This window comes from Miniopterus natalensis, chromosome 3 (assembly GCF_054644295.1).
Source record: "Miniopterus natalensis isolate mMinNat1 chromosome 3, mMinNat1.hap1, whole genome shotgun sequence".
Taxonomy (NCBI): domain Eukaryota; kingdom Metazoa; phylum Chordata; class Mammalia; order Chiroptera; family Miniopteridae; genus Miniopterus; species Miniopterus natalensis.
In genome coordinates this window covers 83,417,018-83,431,376 of record NC_142083.1, presented here as the reverse complement: position 1 = coordinate 83,431,376, position 14,359 = coordinate 83,417,018, and the positions used below count along the sequence as shown (strand labels likewise).

Below are 14,359 nucleotides of genomic sequence, written 5' to 3'. Positions count from 1 at the left end.
ACTTGAATATAAACTCCGTGACAGCAGGGATCGTGTTTTCTTATTTATTTTTGTGTCTCCTGCATCTAGCACAGCGCTTGGCACATACCAGTAATGGCTGAACGAATGAAGAGTTCAATAAATGTCTAGGAAGACCGTTAAGGTTTCAATCTCCCTGTATGCAAAACAGAGTATTTACCACTCAGAGATGTTAGGAAGTTCAAAAGATATAAACGTAACTGGAGAGCTCTCAGTAATACCAGAAAGGTGCTTGGGGAAACTAAAAGGTGTATATCAAGGTGTCGCGTTACAATCAGTAGTGGGAGTGGCTCAACCCTAAGAAAACTCAACCTTATCCTTCAAACCAGAGGCTGCACCCTAGAGAGTGTTGAAAAACTGAGGATGCAAAACGCTCGGGCGGGGGGGGGGGGGGCCGAGGGGGGAGGCTGCAAAAACACCCGAGGCCTCGTCTTCCTCTCCTAACCTTCCAACTGTGCAAACTCCTCTGGAAAGGCTGCTCTCCGCACCTGGAGGACACCATAGGGAGCAGGAAGACAGGTGCGGGCGGGGAGCCAAACACCCCCAAAGAGCAGCAGCGGCGCAGCAATTACAGTCGTGAACGGACACGAAAGGGACACAACCCGAACCTTTAGTAGGGGCCTGACCGGTGTGGGTGCCAGTCCTTCCCCTCGGGCCGGCCAACCTCCCGCACCCCAGCCAGCAATAGGCAGGGGTAAGGAGGTACACTGTCTTTCCTCCAGCCTGGTGGCCCCAGAGCAGTGGGCCCACCAGGGGACTGGTCCCCAACGCTGCCAGCACACTCACCTGTACGGCCAGCTCCACCTTCGTTCACATTCCGACCCCACCGCCTTCCCCCCGCCCCGCCAGGCCCTTTGTTTTGATTCCCGACTCCGCAGCTCCCGCCGCCGCCGCCAAGCGCACCCTCCACTTCCGCTTCCGCACCGCACCGCCCCAGTCGTAAAACCGACGCCCTTTTCTTCCCCTTGCTCCGCCCCTTCCTTCAACCCTCCCCCGCCGCCGTGTCCTCTCCGCGCAGGGCGTGCTGGGAACCGGGGGGGGCGGGGCCTCGCGGCCCTGCAGCCTCGTCAGGCTCAGTCCCCTCCCGATAAACCCTTAAATAGGGGCCTTCCCCGGGGGAGGCCCTGGCTTTTTTTGGCGAAAACCCTCAATTTAAGGGAGCCTTCCCTCTGGCTTATCGTTGCCGAGTGGAAAGAAGCCTGAGAACGGAGAATTAAGGAGCTTGTGAAGTGAAACCCAGGGAAAAAAAACACACCTGCCAACCAAGACTGGAGACAATTCAGCTCTTTCCGTCTTTTGAGGGAAGGCGGTTGAAATTGGATGTCGATGAGAAACCCTAACGTTTGGGTTCTCTCGCTTTCTCTCTCGTCACGTGATGAGCCTACTTTGAAAAAAAAAAATTAAATGACGCGTATTTTCCACAGCAAACTTAATCTAGTGCAACCTAGTGGCGAGTGGGAAGAAAACTGCGAGCCGGGCGAGCGGCCGGTCCTGCGGGCCCGCGGCGCGTCTCGCGCGGTCGGGACCCAGCCGGCGGCCGGGAAGCGTGTGCGGGGACTGGGCTGGGTGTTGTCCCCGACATTCACGCGGTCCTCGTGACGGAAGAGAACGTGATTTTTAAAAGCCCTGGTCTGCAGCTCATTATAAATGAACACAACTTTTCTAGTGACGGATCGGGCGAGCAAAAAGTAGACCTTATAAGTTGCAAAAAGCCTTGTGAAGCCAAAAACGGCTGTGTGTTAGACGGATAGGTAAGTCATGTTTGGGTTTGCTTTCCCCTCCCCCCCTTCGGCTCACAATCTACTTGTTGTACCTGAGTTTTAGAAAGAACGACGAAATTTTAACTCCGTAAGCACGATGGTCGTTGGCAAAACTGCCAGCTGCTCACTATTTTCCTGTTGCCAATGAGACAAACAAAGCCTGTGTATCTAAACCCAGACGTAGTTTAGCAGGGGCTAGCTGAATGCTATGGAAAAGTTTCTTTCTGAAGTTTGCCAGGAAACAGTCACTTTGCAGAAGAGTCAATGACTAGAAATTGCCAAGAGACCTTACCCCACGCCCCCCCCCCCCAAGTCTGCCCAGTGAGGCAATTTCATTAGGCAATTTCCAGTAGGTGGGGTGAATTTCAGGGGAAGCTAGTCCATCCCTGTAGATATTCTGGTAGACGTGTATTGCGGAGGACAAGATCAAACACGTAGCTGAAGAATCCTTTGTGCTTGAATTTCAGATTCCAGTAGGAAGATGACAGGTACACGCACATCACCTGCCTGCTTAGCTATTTATTACTGCTGAGTAAATCTTCATTGTGTCTCTGTGGGGAGTATTTTCTAAGTGGGAATTAGAGCAGATGGAAAAGCAATTCTGTTTCTAGCGTTTTGTTTTTTTTCAAAGTACCAAATATGCTCCTCTTTAGGGGTGTTTTTCTTTTTTATTCTAGATGAGTATCTCTGAGCACAGACCTATTAACTAAAAGTATAAAAAAAGGAAACAAAGTAATTGTGGATTTTTAAAAAATTATTAAAAAAAAAAAAGTTTTTGGCCACAAAACATAAAGAGCAGACGCGTTTTGTTTGATTTGTTTGGCATTCTTTCGAGGCCAGAGTTGTGCCCAGTCTCAACAGGTTAAATGCAGTAAATAAAAATGAAGAAATTCTACGAAATGGAAAGCTACTGAAAAGTCTGAATTACAAAGAATTTTTAAAGAAAAGCATTGTTGTTTTCTGTAGAACACCAGCCTACGCAGAGTACACCCGCCCTCGGAAGCAGATAGTTATGAATTGAAATACAGTTTGATATTTGTGAAAGAGTTCTTTAACATTTTCCTTAAGATACAGATTTTTTAAGTGTAGCCTCTGTTAATCTTATTTCCATGCCTTTGCTGGACAAACTCTTTATCAGAGAGTAAGAGTAACTTTCAGGTTTTTCCTTGTCCAAATTATAACCTTCATGTTTATGAAAGATGAAGATTGATTTTATGCTGTTTAAGCAGCTACTTTACATTCAGTTCAGCTCCTAGATTAACCTGGCTTCCGTTAAAGGAGCTTCTCCCCCAGCAACTTCTCTCCTGTGTTAAGTTTAGGGTTTTGAAATGATAAATTATGATGGGAGGACTTAAGAGAAACCAAACTCTCTGCTCATTCATATCCGAATGCTACAAGGAAAATAAATTGAATAAAGAGATGACCTGAAGTACAAATTGATGAGGTATAGAAAAGGTTTGAAGTACACCAAAATTTCCCTTTCATTTTTAAGGTTTTGCCAAATGACATTTACCTAACCTCCTGTTCCTATAGAGTTTAATAATGACATTTCAGTGTCCTCTCCCTTTTTTTTTTAATGGAAAATGAAGGAACTTGAAAGCCAACTAGTTGACATGACTTGACCATCGCCATTTAGTCAGGATTGCTATACCTCATCAATTTGTACTTCAGTTTATCTGTAAACTGGGGTGATTGTTCCCTGCCCAGAAACCTCACACAATGGTGAGGGCCAATAAAATTCTGGAGTGAAAGAAAGCATAAGAGCAAAAGTGTTAAGAGGATGCAGATGATTTAATTAGAATTTGGGACAAGGAATGGAAGTTTCCTGGGAAGACATTTTGGTACTTTCCTTAACACTGTTGACGTAGGGGTGGTTCCCTTTTGTATCTCTGAGCTTCTTCAGGGACTAATGAGGCATCGAAACAGAAGACAAGTTAGAGAAAGGTCATTCTTAACCACGATAGGGAGGCAGGCAGGATTTTGTGAGTGCTGGGAATCCTCAAAGTAGCTGAGATCTCTTTGCCTCTAACATAGTGCTGGGAGAACAAGATTGTAGGATTCAAACAGACACAGCCTTAAAACCTGATTTATTTACTAATTGTGAGACCTTGGGCAACACGTTTAACTTCATGCACCTTAGTTTTCTCATCCTTAAAATGAGGATAACAAACGTGCTTTCCTGTGGTTCTCATCACCCTGATCTCAGCTCCACTGTCATCTCCTAGAGTGGCCTTCCCTAACCTTTTTATCTGAAATGACTCCTCCCCAGCCCCTATCACCTGACATTGCTTTATTCTTCGCCCGTCCTAGAGTCTGAAATTCTTTTACTTTTTCTGTTCGCTGGTTTAGTGTGTTTCTATCTTAGTACTGTAAGTTCTTTGAGGATAGGCAGCTTCTCTGACATTTACTGTGCTATAAGCATTTGTGTGCTCAGTAAATAATTTTTGGTGAACAATTAGGATTGCTGTGAGAATTAAATGAGAAAACCTAAGTCAATTGTACCCGACACACAACCAATTTTAAAAAGTAATGATCACCTAACAACTACATAGATTGTACTTGACTGTTAGGCACTATTTTGCAAATGCCAAACTAACTCATTTCGCCTCTGCTTAATCCTTTGAGGTAGAATCCTATCAGGCACCCCATTTTATAAACCAAGTCACAGAGAGTAACTTGCCCAAGATCACGCAGCTGGTAAGGGGCAGAGCTAGGATTCAAAGCTGGGCTTGAAACCAAACTCTTACTAAGTTTTGTTACCTTTGAAAAAGGTAGTAATGTTGAAAATCTCATTTTGGGTGTAAAGGAGTGGTTAGAACAGGGGGCACTGCTTAACCTAAGCAGACCTGAATCTTTGCCCTTTCCTCTGATTTGGGGAAAATGAAAATGCAATTGGTGTCAAGGGCAGGGAGTCGTATTTTCTTGAAGTGAGCCGGCCCGCAAGTCCAAGCCCGCTCCCCGGTGTCCGGGGAGCAGCCAGCATCCTCCAAGGCCGGCCAGGTCCCCGCCCGCCGGCCCGAAGCTCACAGGCCTCCTCCCGCTGCTGGGCCGCCGCGTGGCTGAGCCGCGCCCGGACCCTGGGAAAAAAGTTTCCAAACGCCGCTGCTCGGCGCTGATTGGCTGAAGTGGACGCGGTCTCGTGGCACAGCAGCCAATGAGCGGCGCGGTCAGCGAGCACCAGGGCGGGGGCGGGGGCCCGAAGTCCCGGCCCCGCCGTCCTCAGTAGCCGCCGCCGCTGCAGCCGCCGCCCGTCCTCGTCGCCTTAGCCGGGGTAAGTGCGGAGCTGGAGCCGCCGCCGGGGCTGAGGGCACCCCGGGAGCTCCACCGCCGCTGGGAAACTCTTCTGCCCCGCCCGGCCCCCAGATGCGCTCTCCGGACCCCCGCCCGCTGCCGCGTTGGACCCTCCGGCTCCCCTCGCTTGCGCGTCGCTTCCCGGCCGCTGGGCTCGAAATTCCCGCTTCCCTGGAGCCTCTCCTTCTAACTTTGCGCCTTCCCACCCTTGTGTCTTCGAGCCGGGCTCCTCGCCTTTGCCAACTTTCTTTTTCTTGCTGCCCTCTTCTCCTTCCTTGACTTCCTCAGTCCTTCTGCCCTCCTCGTCCCCGGCCCTCGCAGCCGCGCTTCTCTGCGCTCCTGCTCCCTCCCACCCCAAACTCTCCTCCTGGACTCCCCGAGCCTGTGTTCTGTCCGTCTTCAGTCCCCCCCCTTTCCTCCTGTTGCTCCCGTCTCCCCGTCATGCCTCCTAGCCCTCCTAGCCCAATTCCCCACCCTGCTTCCACCCTCATTGCGGGCCTCTTTCCAAAAACCTCCTTTCTCCACCTCCCTCCCTTCGGGGAACATGTTTGGAACCGTCTCCTTCTCTCCGCGTTTCTCATGTCTCTGCTGCAGGACGGTTCAGATTTCCTCTGACAGCACTTTGGGGACGGATTGGATAAAGGATGAAAACGCTTATTCTACAACTTGAATGCAGTGGCTGGGCTTACCTACCTCGCTGAGGTCATGGGAAACCCCGCGACCCCCTTGACACCGCTTTTGGGGAAGCTGCATTATCTTCTCCAGCCATCTCAGGTTCTCTGCCTCGTGAGGGTCTGAACTTCCCTGACTTATTTGTCCAGGGTTTGTACCAGCTTGTGCCTTTTCTCCTTTTAGCCCGAGGCCCCATTTAACTTCCTTTATAATAAAGAAATGGCCTTTGCGGCGTGCGCTGGGCAGATACTTGTCGTTTTCTGTGCTGGTTTTGTTTGTGTATTCTAGGATAGGATGGCATTTTAGGACTCGGGTAGGGTGCTTTGAAGAGGGATTGAATCCCAGCGACTCCCAGAGAAACCTTGGTATCTGACACCACCCAAACACACACACTGGCATTTAATCAGTTTTGAAGCTTAAATCTTTCCTCTTAGTGTATTTTTTGTTTAGAATTAGATTCAGGTGATCTATGCGGTTGAAGTCTCAGGGACCTCTGGTTGGTATATTTTATCCCGTTTTGGATAAGCGTGTTCTTTTGCCTTAAGACACGTGAGCCAGAGAAATTACACTCCCTTTCCTTACAAGGTAATTTCCTAACGAGCACACCTGTGTACAGAAAGTTGCGTCAGCTACTAGTACTGTGTTCGCATCTAGTTTTGATGTAGGTGCTTTGTATCTGCCTCTCCCAGCTGTGCCTGGCACTTAGTAGGTATTCAGAAATGTTTGAAAAGGGGTAGAGGAGGGAGAAACCACAGTAGGAAAAGCTCTTTCCCTGGCATTTGGTTCATTAGAATAAAATTGACCCTGAACAATAGCTGTTCTATTTTTTTATTCTGGTTAAAATTTCAAAAGCAATATATGCTTAGTGTGAAAGTCAGTGTGTATAGTAGTGTATCAGGTTCCAGTTCACATCTCAGTGCCTGCTTTACCCGAATTTTGGTACTTTCTTCCACACCCTTTGTATGCAAAGAGAGAAGATAGATGTATAAACAACAATGGCATCCTTTCATAACAAATCATGAACTTTCTTGTATTTTAGCACAAAAATTCTTAACAACTGCATAGTTTTACAATCAGTCCTGTTGACAGTTAAATTTCTCCAGTTTCCACATCACTGAATGATGATGTACAGCCTTGAGCATATGTCCTTGCGTGCCTATTTTTTAGGTAGATCATTATAGACTTTGAAAGCACAAAACAAAAGCCAGACTTGCTGCCTCTTGACTGATCTTGTCCCAGTGATGTCACTTCTGCAAAGTGCGAAGCCTGCTTCATAACATAGAAGCTGTTGGAGCACGTGCTAGCATTTGGCAACTTCTTTCTCTCCCTTTCCCTTCAGCTCTTCCATTTGTTTTGATTGGGAAGGATTGGGGTTAGGGTGGAGAAGGGTGGTGAGTTAATTCCTGATGGTTTATAGGTGTGTATTGCTCCTGACCAGCATGTGCTGGCTTTCTTCACTCAGAGGGAAGCCAAGAGAGATTGCTTTGTTTTTTCCTAGTTTTGAAATCAAAGGCATGTGTCTCAAGTGTGTTTTCAGACTTCTGTTAAGTTTAATCATGGAAAACACACCCCAAAAAAAGAAAAAGGGGAAAAAAAAGCTTGGTGAAACACATTTTCGTGGGAATAGTAGATTTCAGTTATAGAAAATAGACACTTTTTGAATCACTTGTCTCAGTTCTTCCTTGCATGCTGTAGAATATACAGTTGAGATGCCCATTAGATTTGTCCACGATGCTGGGGCATGATGACATGATGGTGTATTGAGAACACGAGTTAGGAGACTGAATGCCTGTAGCACAGATGAAATAAATGCAAGCAATATTCATTTTTAAGATAGTGGGTACAAAGTTGTGTCTATTGTTACCAAGAGTTAATACCTTCCTGTCATAGTGCTTTTTAAAAGACTGTGTGGGCCAAATGAAATGAGTGAATTTGACCTCTAATCAGTCTGTTTGCAACCCAGGGGACCTTGTACTTGAATTTAAAGACAACCCCCACCTCCACCCCACTGGGTCTGGTTTCCAGTGTTTCTGCTCCAGCTTCTAAGAAACCAAGTGATTGTCATGCTTATTCTTACACCTGAGTGTCTTAAAGGGGATAAAGTTGTTTGAAACTTATTAAATGCCCAGCACACAGCAAACAGAAGGTGATGTTAAAATTAAGTAGATAATGCTGGAAGAAGAACCTTTGCAAGTCACCTTATCTGCTTTCTGAGGCAGAGAACAGTGCACATTAGAACTTTGAGACATTTTCACATGGCAAAGGAAACTTACGTTTTTAAGATTGCTGTTTCAAAACATAGTGAATTCAGCTGTTACTGCTTCCCTCTTAGCCTGTAGTATATTTTTTCTCTTCCCTAAGAATTATTTTTAAAGTGCAGAGATTTTTGGTTGAAATGCCAGGCCAGTGTTTTTTGCCCTTGAGTTGAAGGAGTCAGAGATTGTGCAAGCTGTCATGTAAGCTTAGGTCTCTGCTTAGTTTCTCCCCAGTACCTGAAGTCCAAAACCAGATCCTTCCCATCAGCATGGTTGTAATTAGATCCCCTACCACAATGGAAGCACCCCCTAAAACATCACAAATTTCTTTCCTGGGGATTTAGTTTTAAGTCTCACTGGCAATGACAGCTATGTTTTAGGAAGCCCTTTTCTAAAACGCATCTGTCACAAGTGCAGAATGAAGGTTATTAAACTCCAATAACTATATCATATCAGATATTCCTTGTATAAACCTGAAGAGGGGGTAGTTTTAAACATGGCATCCTCTCCCTCAGCCCCTTGCCATTAAGGAGATGCCACTCAGGTGCTGAAGGAGAGATTTTCCTCATCCTAATAAGCATCTTAGGGATTTACAGATGTGAATTATAAACTAGCCTTCAGAGGTCTCTTGCTTCTAGAAGCCTTTTCTTAACTTCATACCCGCATCCAGCTAGTGGCAAATCTCTATCTTCTCCTATGTGCATTCATTCCACAAGCATTTACATAATGCCTGTTACATGCCAGGCACTGTTCTAGGCATTGGGAATATAAAAGAGAAGGTACCTATGTTCAACAACTGACATTCCAGTGAGGGAAGATAAAAACAAAACTCAAAGTGATAACACAAAGGAGGGGTTAATATGATAGTGAAGGGTTGTAGGGAGTACTTGGTGATATTCAAATAAGGTCTCTTTGGGGAAGACATTTTAGCTGACATCTAAATGTCAAGAAAGAAACCTGCTGAGAAGAGATCTGAAGGAAAAGCATTCCAGGCAGTGAGAACAAGTGCAAAGGCCCTGAGGTAGGGCAAGCTTAGTGTGTTCAAGGGACAGAAAGAAGGGAGCATAGTTGGAGCATAAGCAGGTGAGGGGAGGAGGGTGGGAAATATTTAGAGAAATAGGCAGGGACTAATTATTTGAACTTTGTGCATCTTTTTCCAAACAGCAGGAAAAGTCAGCATACATTCATTGTTCCTAGTTCCTCACTTTCTCACCCTGCTGTATGCAGACTTCTCATGCCATGCATTTGTCCTTAATAAGATCATTAATGGCCACACAGTGCTCAGTTACAGTTGCCTGGGCACTGTGCTCTGGACACTATAGACATTGGTTTGGTGACTGCATATTAGTTGCAATCTGGGATCATTAGAGTTTATGGCTTGAGCAGGGAGTACCACACCCAGGTTTACCCTTACGTGTTACCATGCTAATTACTGTTATTTACACTGTAGGCACTCCATTCTTTTTTACTTTCAGCAAATAAGATCTATCACTCCATATATTAATGAGAACTCTCCTGTGACAGAAATCCAACCCTAACTGGTACAACCAAAAAAGGGAGTTGATTATCCCTCATAACATAAATCAGGTACAGCTGGATCCAGGTGCTCAAACAATATCAACACCCAATCCCTCTACCTCTTGTTCCTGCTTTCCTATGCTTTGGCTTCATTTTCAGGCTGTCTCTTCTCCTGTGATAGAATGATCACTGGCACTACAGGCTTACCTCCTACCATTTAACAAACCCTAGTGGAAAAAGAGAATTCATTTCTTTCTCTCCCCTCACCCCAGCTTTATGGTTATAATGGACAAACAGTGTTGTGTAAGTTTAAGGTGTACCACATGATGGTTTTATGCATTTATATTTTGCAAAATGATTATCATAATAAGTTAAATAACACTTCCAGAGAGTTTATTCTTGATAGTTCTGCAAAAGGCCTGGGTCTGGACACTTACTGACTTAGCTTGAGTTAGGCCTATTATTTGCTCAGCTTGAGTTAAGTCCACCCCTCAGCCAGTGATTTGTTCAGCTTTCGTGAGGCTGATCCCTGTCATTGGCTCAGCGTTGGTTAGGCCCACCCCTGAGCCAGCTACTGGTGCTGGAGGCACAAGTAGGCATGTACCTTCTCCCAGGTGCAGAAGATGTCAAGTTCATCTGAACCACATGGAATGAGTATAGGATCAGTTTCTCCAAGGGAATATTGATTGGGATGCTGTTATAGAAAGATGGAAGAAGGAATGCTGGACTGGAAAAAAATCAACAAATTAACAGCTTTCTACTGCATTCGGCTTCTCTGTTTAGGTCAAGTTTTCAGAGAGATTGTTCTCCGGAAGGTAGGTGGGAGGGCACATGGCATGCTTTCTCTGAATTAGGAAAGGGAGAGGAATTAGGAGGGAGAGAAGATGTGCATACAGATATTAGGAAATGTAGAGTTATCAATAAGTGCTATGTTCGAATATAGGCATTATTCAATTTCTACCAGAGATCCAGAAGTTGGTGATTGTGTCCATGTCAACCCTAACATATTTGGCCAAATAATGATTTGTACTTTTAGCCCAAAGTACAGCATGTTGGTTATGTCTTGCAAAGTGAGGGATTACGTTCATTCTGTTCATTCTTTTGTCTCCAAGGACACATGCTGTAGACTGTGAGTTCCCTTGAAGGAAGGAAGAGACAATGGAGGCATGTAATTTGGAGTCCTAATGACCTTTTGACAAGCTCAGAGCCTTTAATAAATTCATAAATTAAGCGCTTACATCCAGAGGCTCAGTCAGCAGGGAGTCCATAAACTGACAACTGTTATTAGAGTATGTTTCCTGACCTCTGCTCTGAATATCTCCAAGCCAAAGCCATCCCCCACTCTCCAGGAGCTGCTGTCTAATTTGTCTCCTTATCACACCCACTTCTCCAAAACACCATGGACTTCCTCTTCCTCACCTCCCACGTACTCCTCCACCCAGCTGATTTCTCCTCCCTCCTCCACTGTGTCAAAACTGTTCTTGCTCACATTACCAGTGACCAACATTTTGCTAAGTCTGGTGGATGTTTTCCAATCCTTATCTTACCAGTTTCTTTGTTGCATCATGGATACTGTGGAATGTTCCCCTTTCCCCCCTCCTTGAAACCATTTACTCCAGAATAGCTCACTCTTCCTGATTCTCATCACTTTGTTTCTCCTCTGTCTCCTCCGATTACTGTTTCTTTCCTTGTCCGCTTTCAAACACTGGCATTCCTCAGATTCTGAATAGTTCTCATTAGATTCTCCAGTGGTTACCTTACAAGAAAAAGGGAAGAATCAGTCACAAACTCATGACTTTTTTTTAATTTTAATTTTTATTGTTGAAAGTATTATAGATGTCCTCTTTTTTCCCCCATTGACCCCTTCTACCGGGCACCCCCACCCCACCTCAGGCCTTCACCACACTATTGTCTATGTCTATGGGTCATGCATACATGCAAACTCATGACTTTTAAATTTGTATCGTTAGCCCCGATTTTACCCAAGTTTCAGATTCAGTGTCGCATCTAGATGTGTCATGGGCATGTCAAGCTAATAATGTCCCAAACTGGGTTCATTAGCCCCTCGCCCTAAAGACTTTCCTTCTGATATTCTGTATCTCTGGTGGTGGGGATGGTGGTGTACCAAGTTGTGTGAGCTGGAACTCCAGGTGATGTCCTTGCCCCCATATTTTCCTTATTTCTCCTTTTCCCAGTGTGATAAATGAGCAGATCCTGATAGTTTTATCTGCCCATGGAATGAAGCATGCAGGTGGGCTGTATTTTGTCTGCGTTTAGTTTTAGTGATTTGCTAATGTTTATTTAATCCAATGTAAAGTTCAGGAATGCTTTTCCCCCATTAAAGGTGTTTAATCAGGGTAATAATTTTAAAACTTTCTCTCCTAGACACCATGCCACAAGAAGAGTGACCTCTTCTCCCATTTTCGCAATGGAGGACTCTGGAAAGACTTTCAGCTCTGAGGAAGAAGCAGCTAACTATTGGAAAGATCTGGCTATGACCTACAAACAAAGGTCGGTTCTCCAAAGTCCACCCTGCTTTTTCTTCCTATAATGATGGCAGCAGTCATTTTCTGGGGCATATTATATGAGAAGCACTATGAAGGCTTAACACACATTATCTCAGTTAAATCTCAAAACTGCCCCATGAAAAAACCATTATCACCCCATTTTACAAATGAGGAAACTGATCCTTAATGAAGGCAAGTAACTTCCCAGGTCACACAGCCACTAAGTAGCAGAGCTAGAGTTTGAACTCTAAGGCCCATGGTCCTAAGCAAACTACTACTACCCATCTTATTTTCTGGCAGGGTTTTATCAGATCCCATGTGCTATATCTGGTCAGTGCTTCGTGTGTGGGGAAAGAACTCTCTGTACCTAGGAAAATTTTAAAATCTGAAACCAGTATTTCAGTGCCCATATCTGGGGGGGAGTGTGTGTGTGTGTGTGTATGTATACGTACGTACACGCGCAGTATTGTTTCTTTTGTTTCTCATGGACTCTCATAATCTCCATGTGGATGTCTTATTCCAGTTCCTCTAATTTCTTTATTCTTAGTTTGACTTAAAGATAACTTAGGCTGGTATTTTTTTTTAAAAAATATCCCTTGCATTTTCAGTATTGAGAAGCTAGAATTGGGTGTTTGGGATGGAGTGGGGACACGTTATGTGTGTGTGCCCCATTGAGTTGGTTCCAATTCCTGGCAACTCTGTGAATGAGTGATGCCCACAATGTCCTGTCTTGAACAGCCCTATTTAGCTCCTGTAGACTCAAGCCTATGGCTTCTTTTTTTTTTTTTTTAATCCTCACCCAAGGATATATTATTTTTCCCATTGCTTTTCAGAGAGAGTGGAAGGAAGAGAGAGAGAGAAACATGATTGCCTTCCTCACGTGCAACTGGGGTATGTATGTGCCCTTGGCTGGAATCGAACCTGGGACCCTTCAGGCCATGGGCCAACACTCTAACCACTGAGCTAAACCAACTAGGGCAAACTGATGGCTGCTTTTATGGAGTTAGTCCATCTCATATTTGGTCTTCTTTTCCTGCTGCCTTCTGTTTTCCCAGCATTATTGTCTCTTCCAAAAAATCCTCTTTCTCATAATGTGTCCAAAGTAGCTTCAGTTTTGTCATTTTTGCCTCCAGTGATGTTTGAGGCTTAATTTGCTTTAGGAATCACTTGTTAGTCTTTTTGGTGGTCCACGGTATCTTTAGAGCTCTACTCCAACATCGTGTTTCACGTGAATCATTTCCTTTACTGTCTGCTTCCTCCACTGTCCAACTTTCCCATCTATGCATAGTAATTGGGAATATGAGGGTTTGGATGATCTCAGCCTTGGTCTCTAATGACACATCTTTGCTCTTGATGATCTCTAATTCTTCTGAGTCTCAGCCTTCTCTTGATTTCTTGGCTGCAGTGTCCAATTGAATTGACTGGACCAAGGTAAGCAAAATCTTTAACCAATTCAGTGTCTTCATTGTTTATATTAAAGCTGTATATTTTCTTCTAGAGGCATGATTTTTATCTTCTTTATGGAACATTATAATGGTGTGTTAAATGACATTTATATTATGTCCAATTTCTACTTATAAATAAATCTGCCAAGGATACACATCCCAAGTATATTTACTATATGTTGGGCTCAGAAATGTATGTTGAATGAATGAGTGAAGAGTGAATTGGTTAAGAAATGGCTTTGGCGTCAGGCATTCCTGGGTTCAGGTCCAAGCTCTGTTTCTGGCTTCTTACGTGACCTTGAGACAAGTCACTCATTTTGTCTAAACCTCATCTTTTCATCTGTAAAATGAGGATAATGATAGTTTCTGTCTTAAAAGATAGTTGAATAAAGAGCTGAGCCATGTATAAGACTATGCAGCATGTAAATGCTCAGTATATTATTATCTGACATCTGTGAATTCTGCTGTAGGGCAGAGAATACACAAGAGGAGCTCCGAGAATTCCAGGAGGGAAGCCGAGAATATGAGGCTGAATTGGAGACACAGCTACAACAAATTGAAACCAGGAACAGGGACCTCCTGTCAGAAAATAACCGCCTTCGCATGGAACTAGAAACCATCAAGGTGAGGGGGGTGAGAGGAAATGCTTCCACTGTGGCTTGTATCACTGGGAAAAGGAATCCCTGCAGAGTGAGGGATGGTGGCCCTGGGCTCACTCCCACCTCCAGGCCTGCAGGGTGGATGTGGTAGTTGAACTCTCATGTGCCAGGAGCTCTGTGAGAAGCAAGTCACACCCATGTCCCCAGGGCCATTCTTGGATTGCCTGTAATAATCTCATAAGGCATGTGAAAAGTAGACAGTCTTAGAGTATGGAGTGTTGTTAGAATTGCTGA

General features: G+C 44.7%; 1 protein-coding gene across 7 annotated transcripts in view; it reads left to right on the top strand.

The window, feature by feature from the left end:
• The first annotated feature begins 1,588 nt into the window (after positions 1–1,588).
• NDE1 (nudE neurodevelopment protein 1) overlaps positions 1,589–14,359 on the top strand; it is a 35,779-nt gene continuing 23,008 nt past the window's right edge. The window contains exons 1-3 of one of the 7 annotated variants that reach the window (XM_016196245.2): positions 1,589–1,769; positions 11,900–12,025; positions 13,937–14,090. In XM_016196245.2, coding sequence (XP_016051731.1) covers positions 11,943–12,025; positions 13,937–14,090 — 237 coding nt within the window. In that variant the 5' untranslated portion in view covers positions 1,589–1,769; positions 11,900–11,942. Of the gene's footprint in view, positions 1,770–4,973; positions 5,050–5,350; positions 5,892–9,087; positions 10,330–10,371; positions 12,026–13,936; positions 14,091–14,359 lie in introns of those variants that run through there. The other 6 variants (XM_016196248.2, XM_016196247.2, XM_016196246.2 and 3 more) reach the window with 6 other exon arrangements.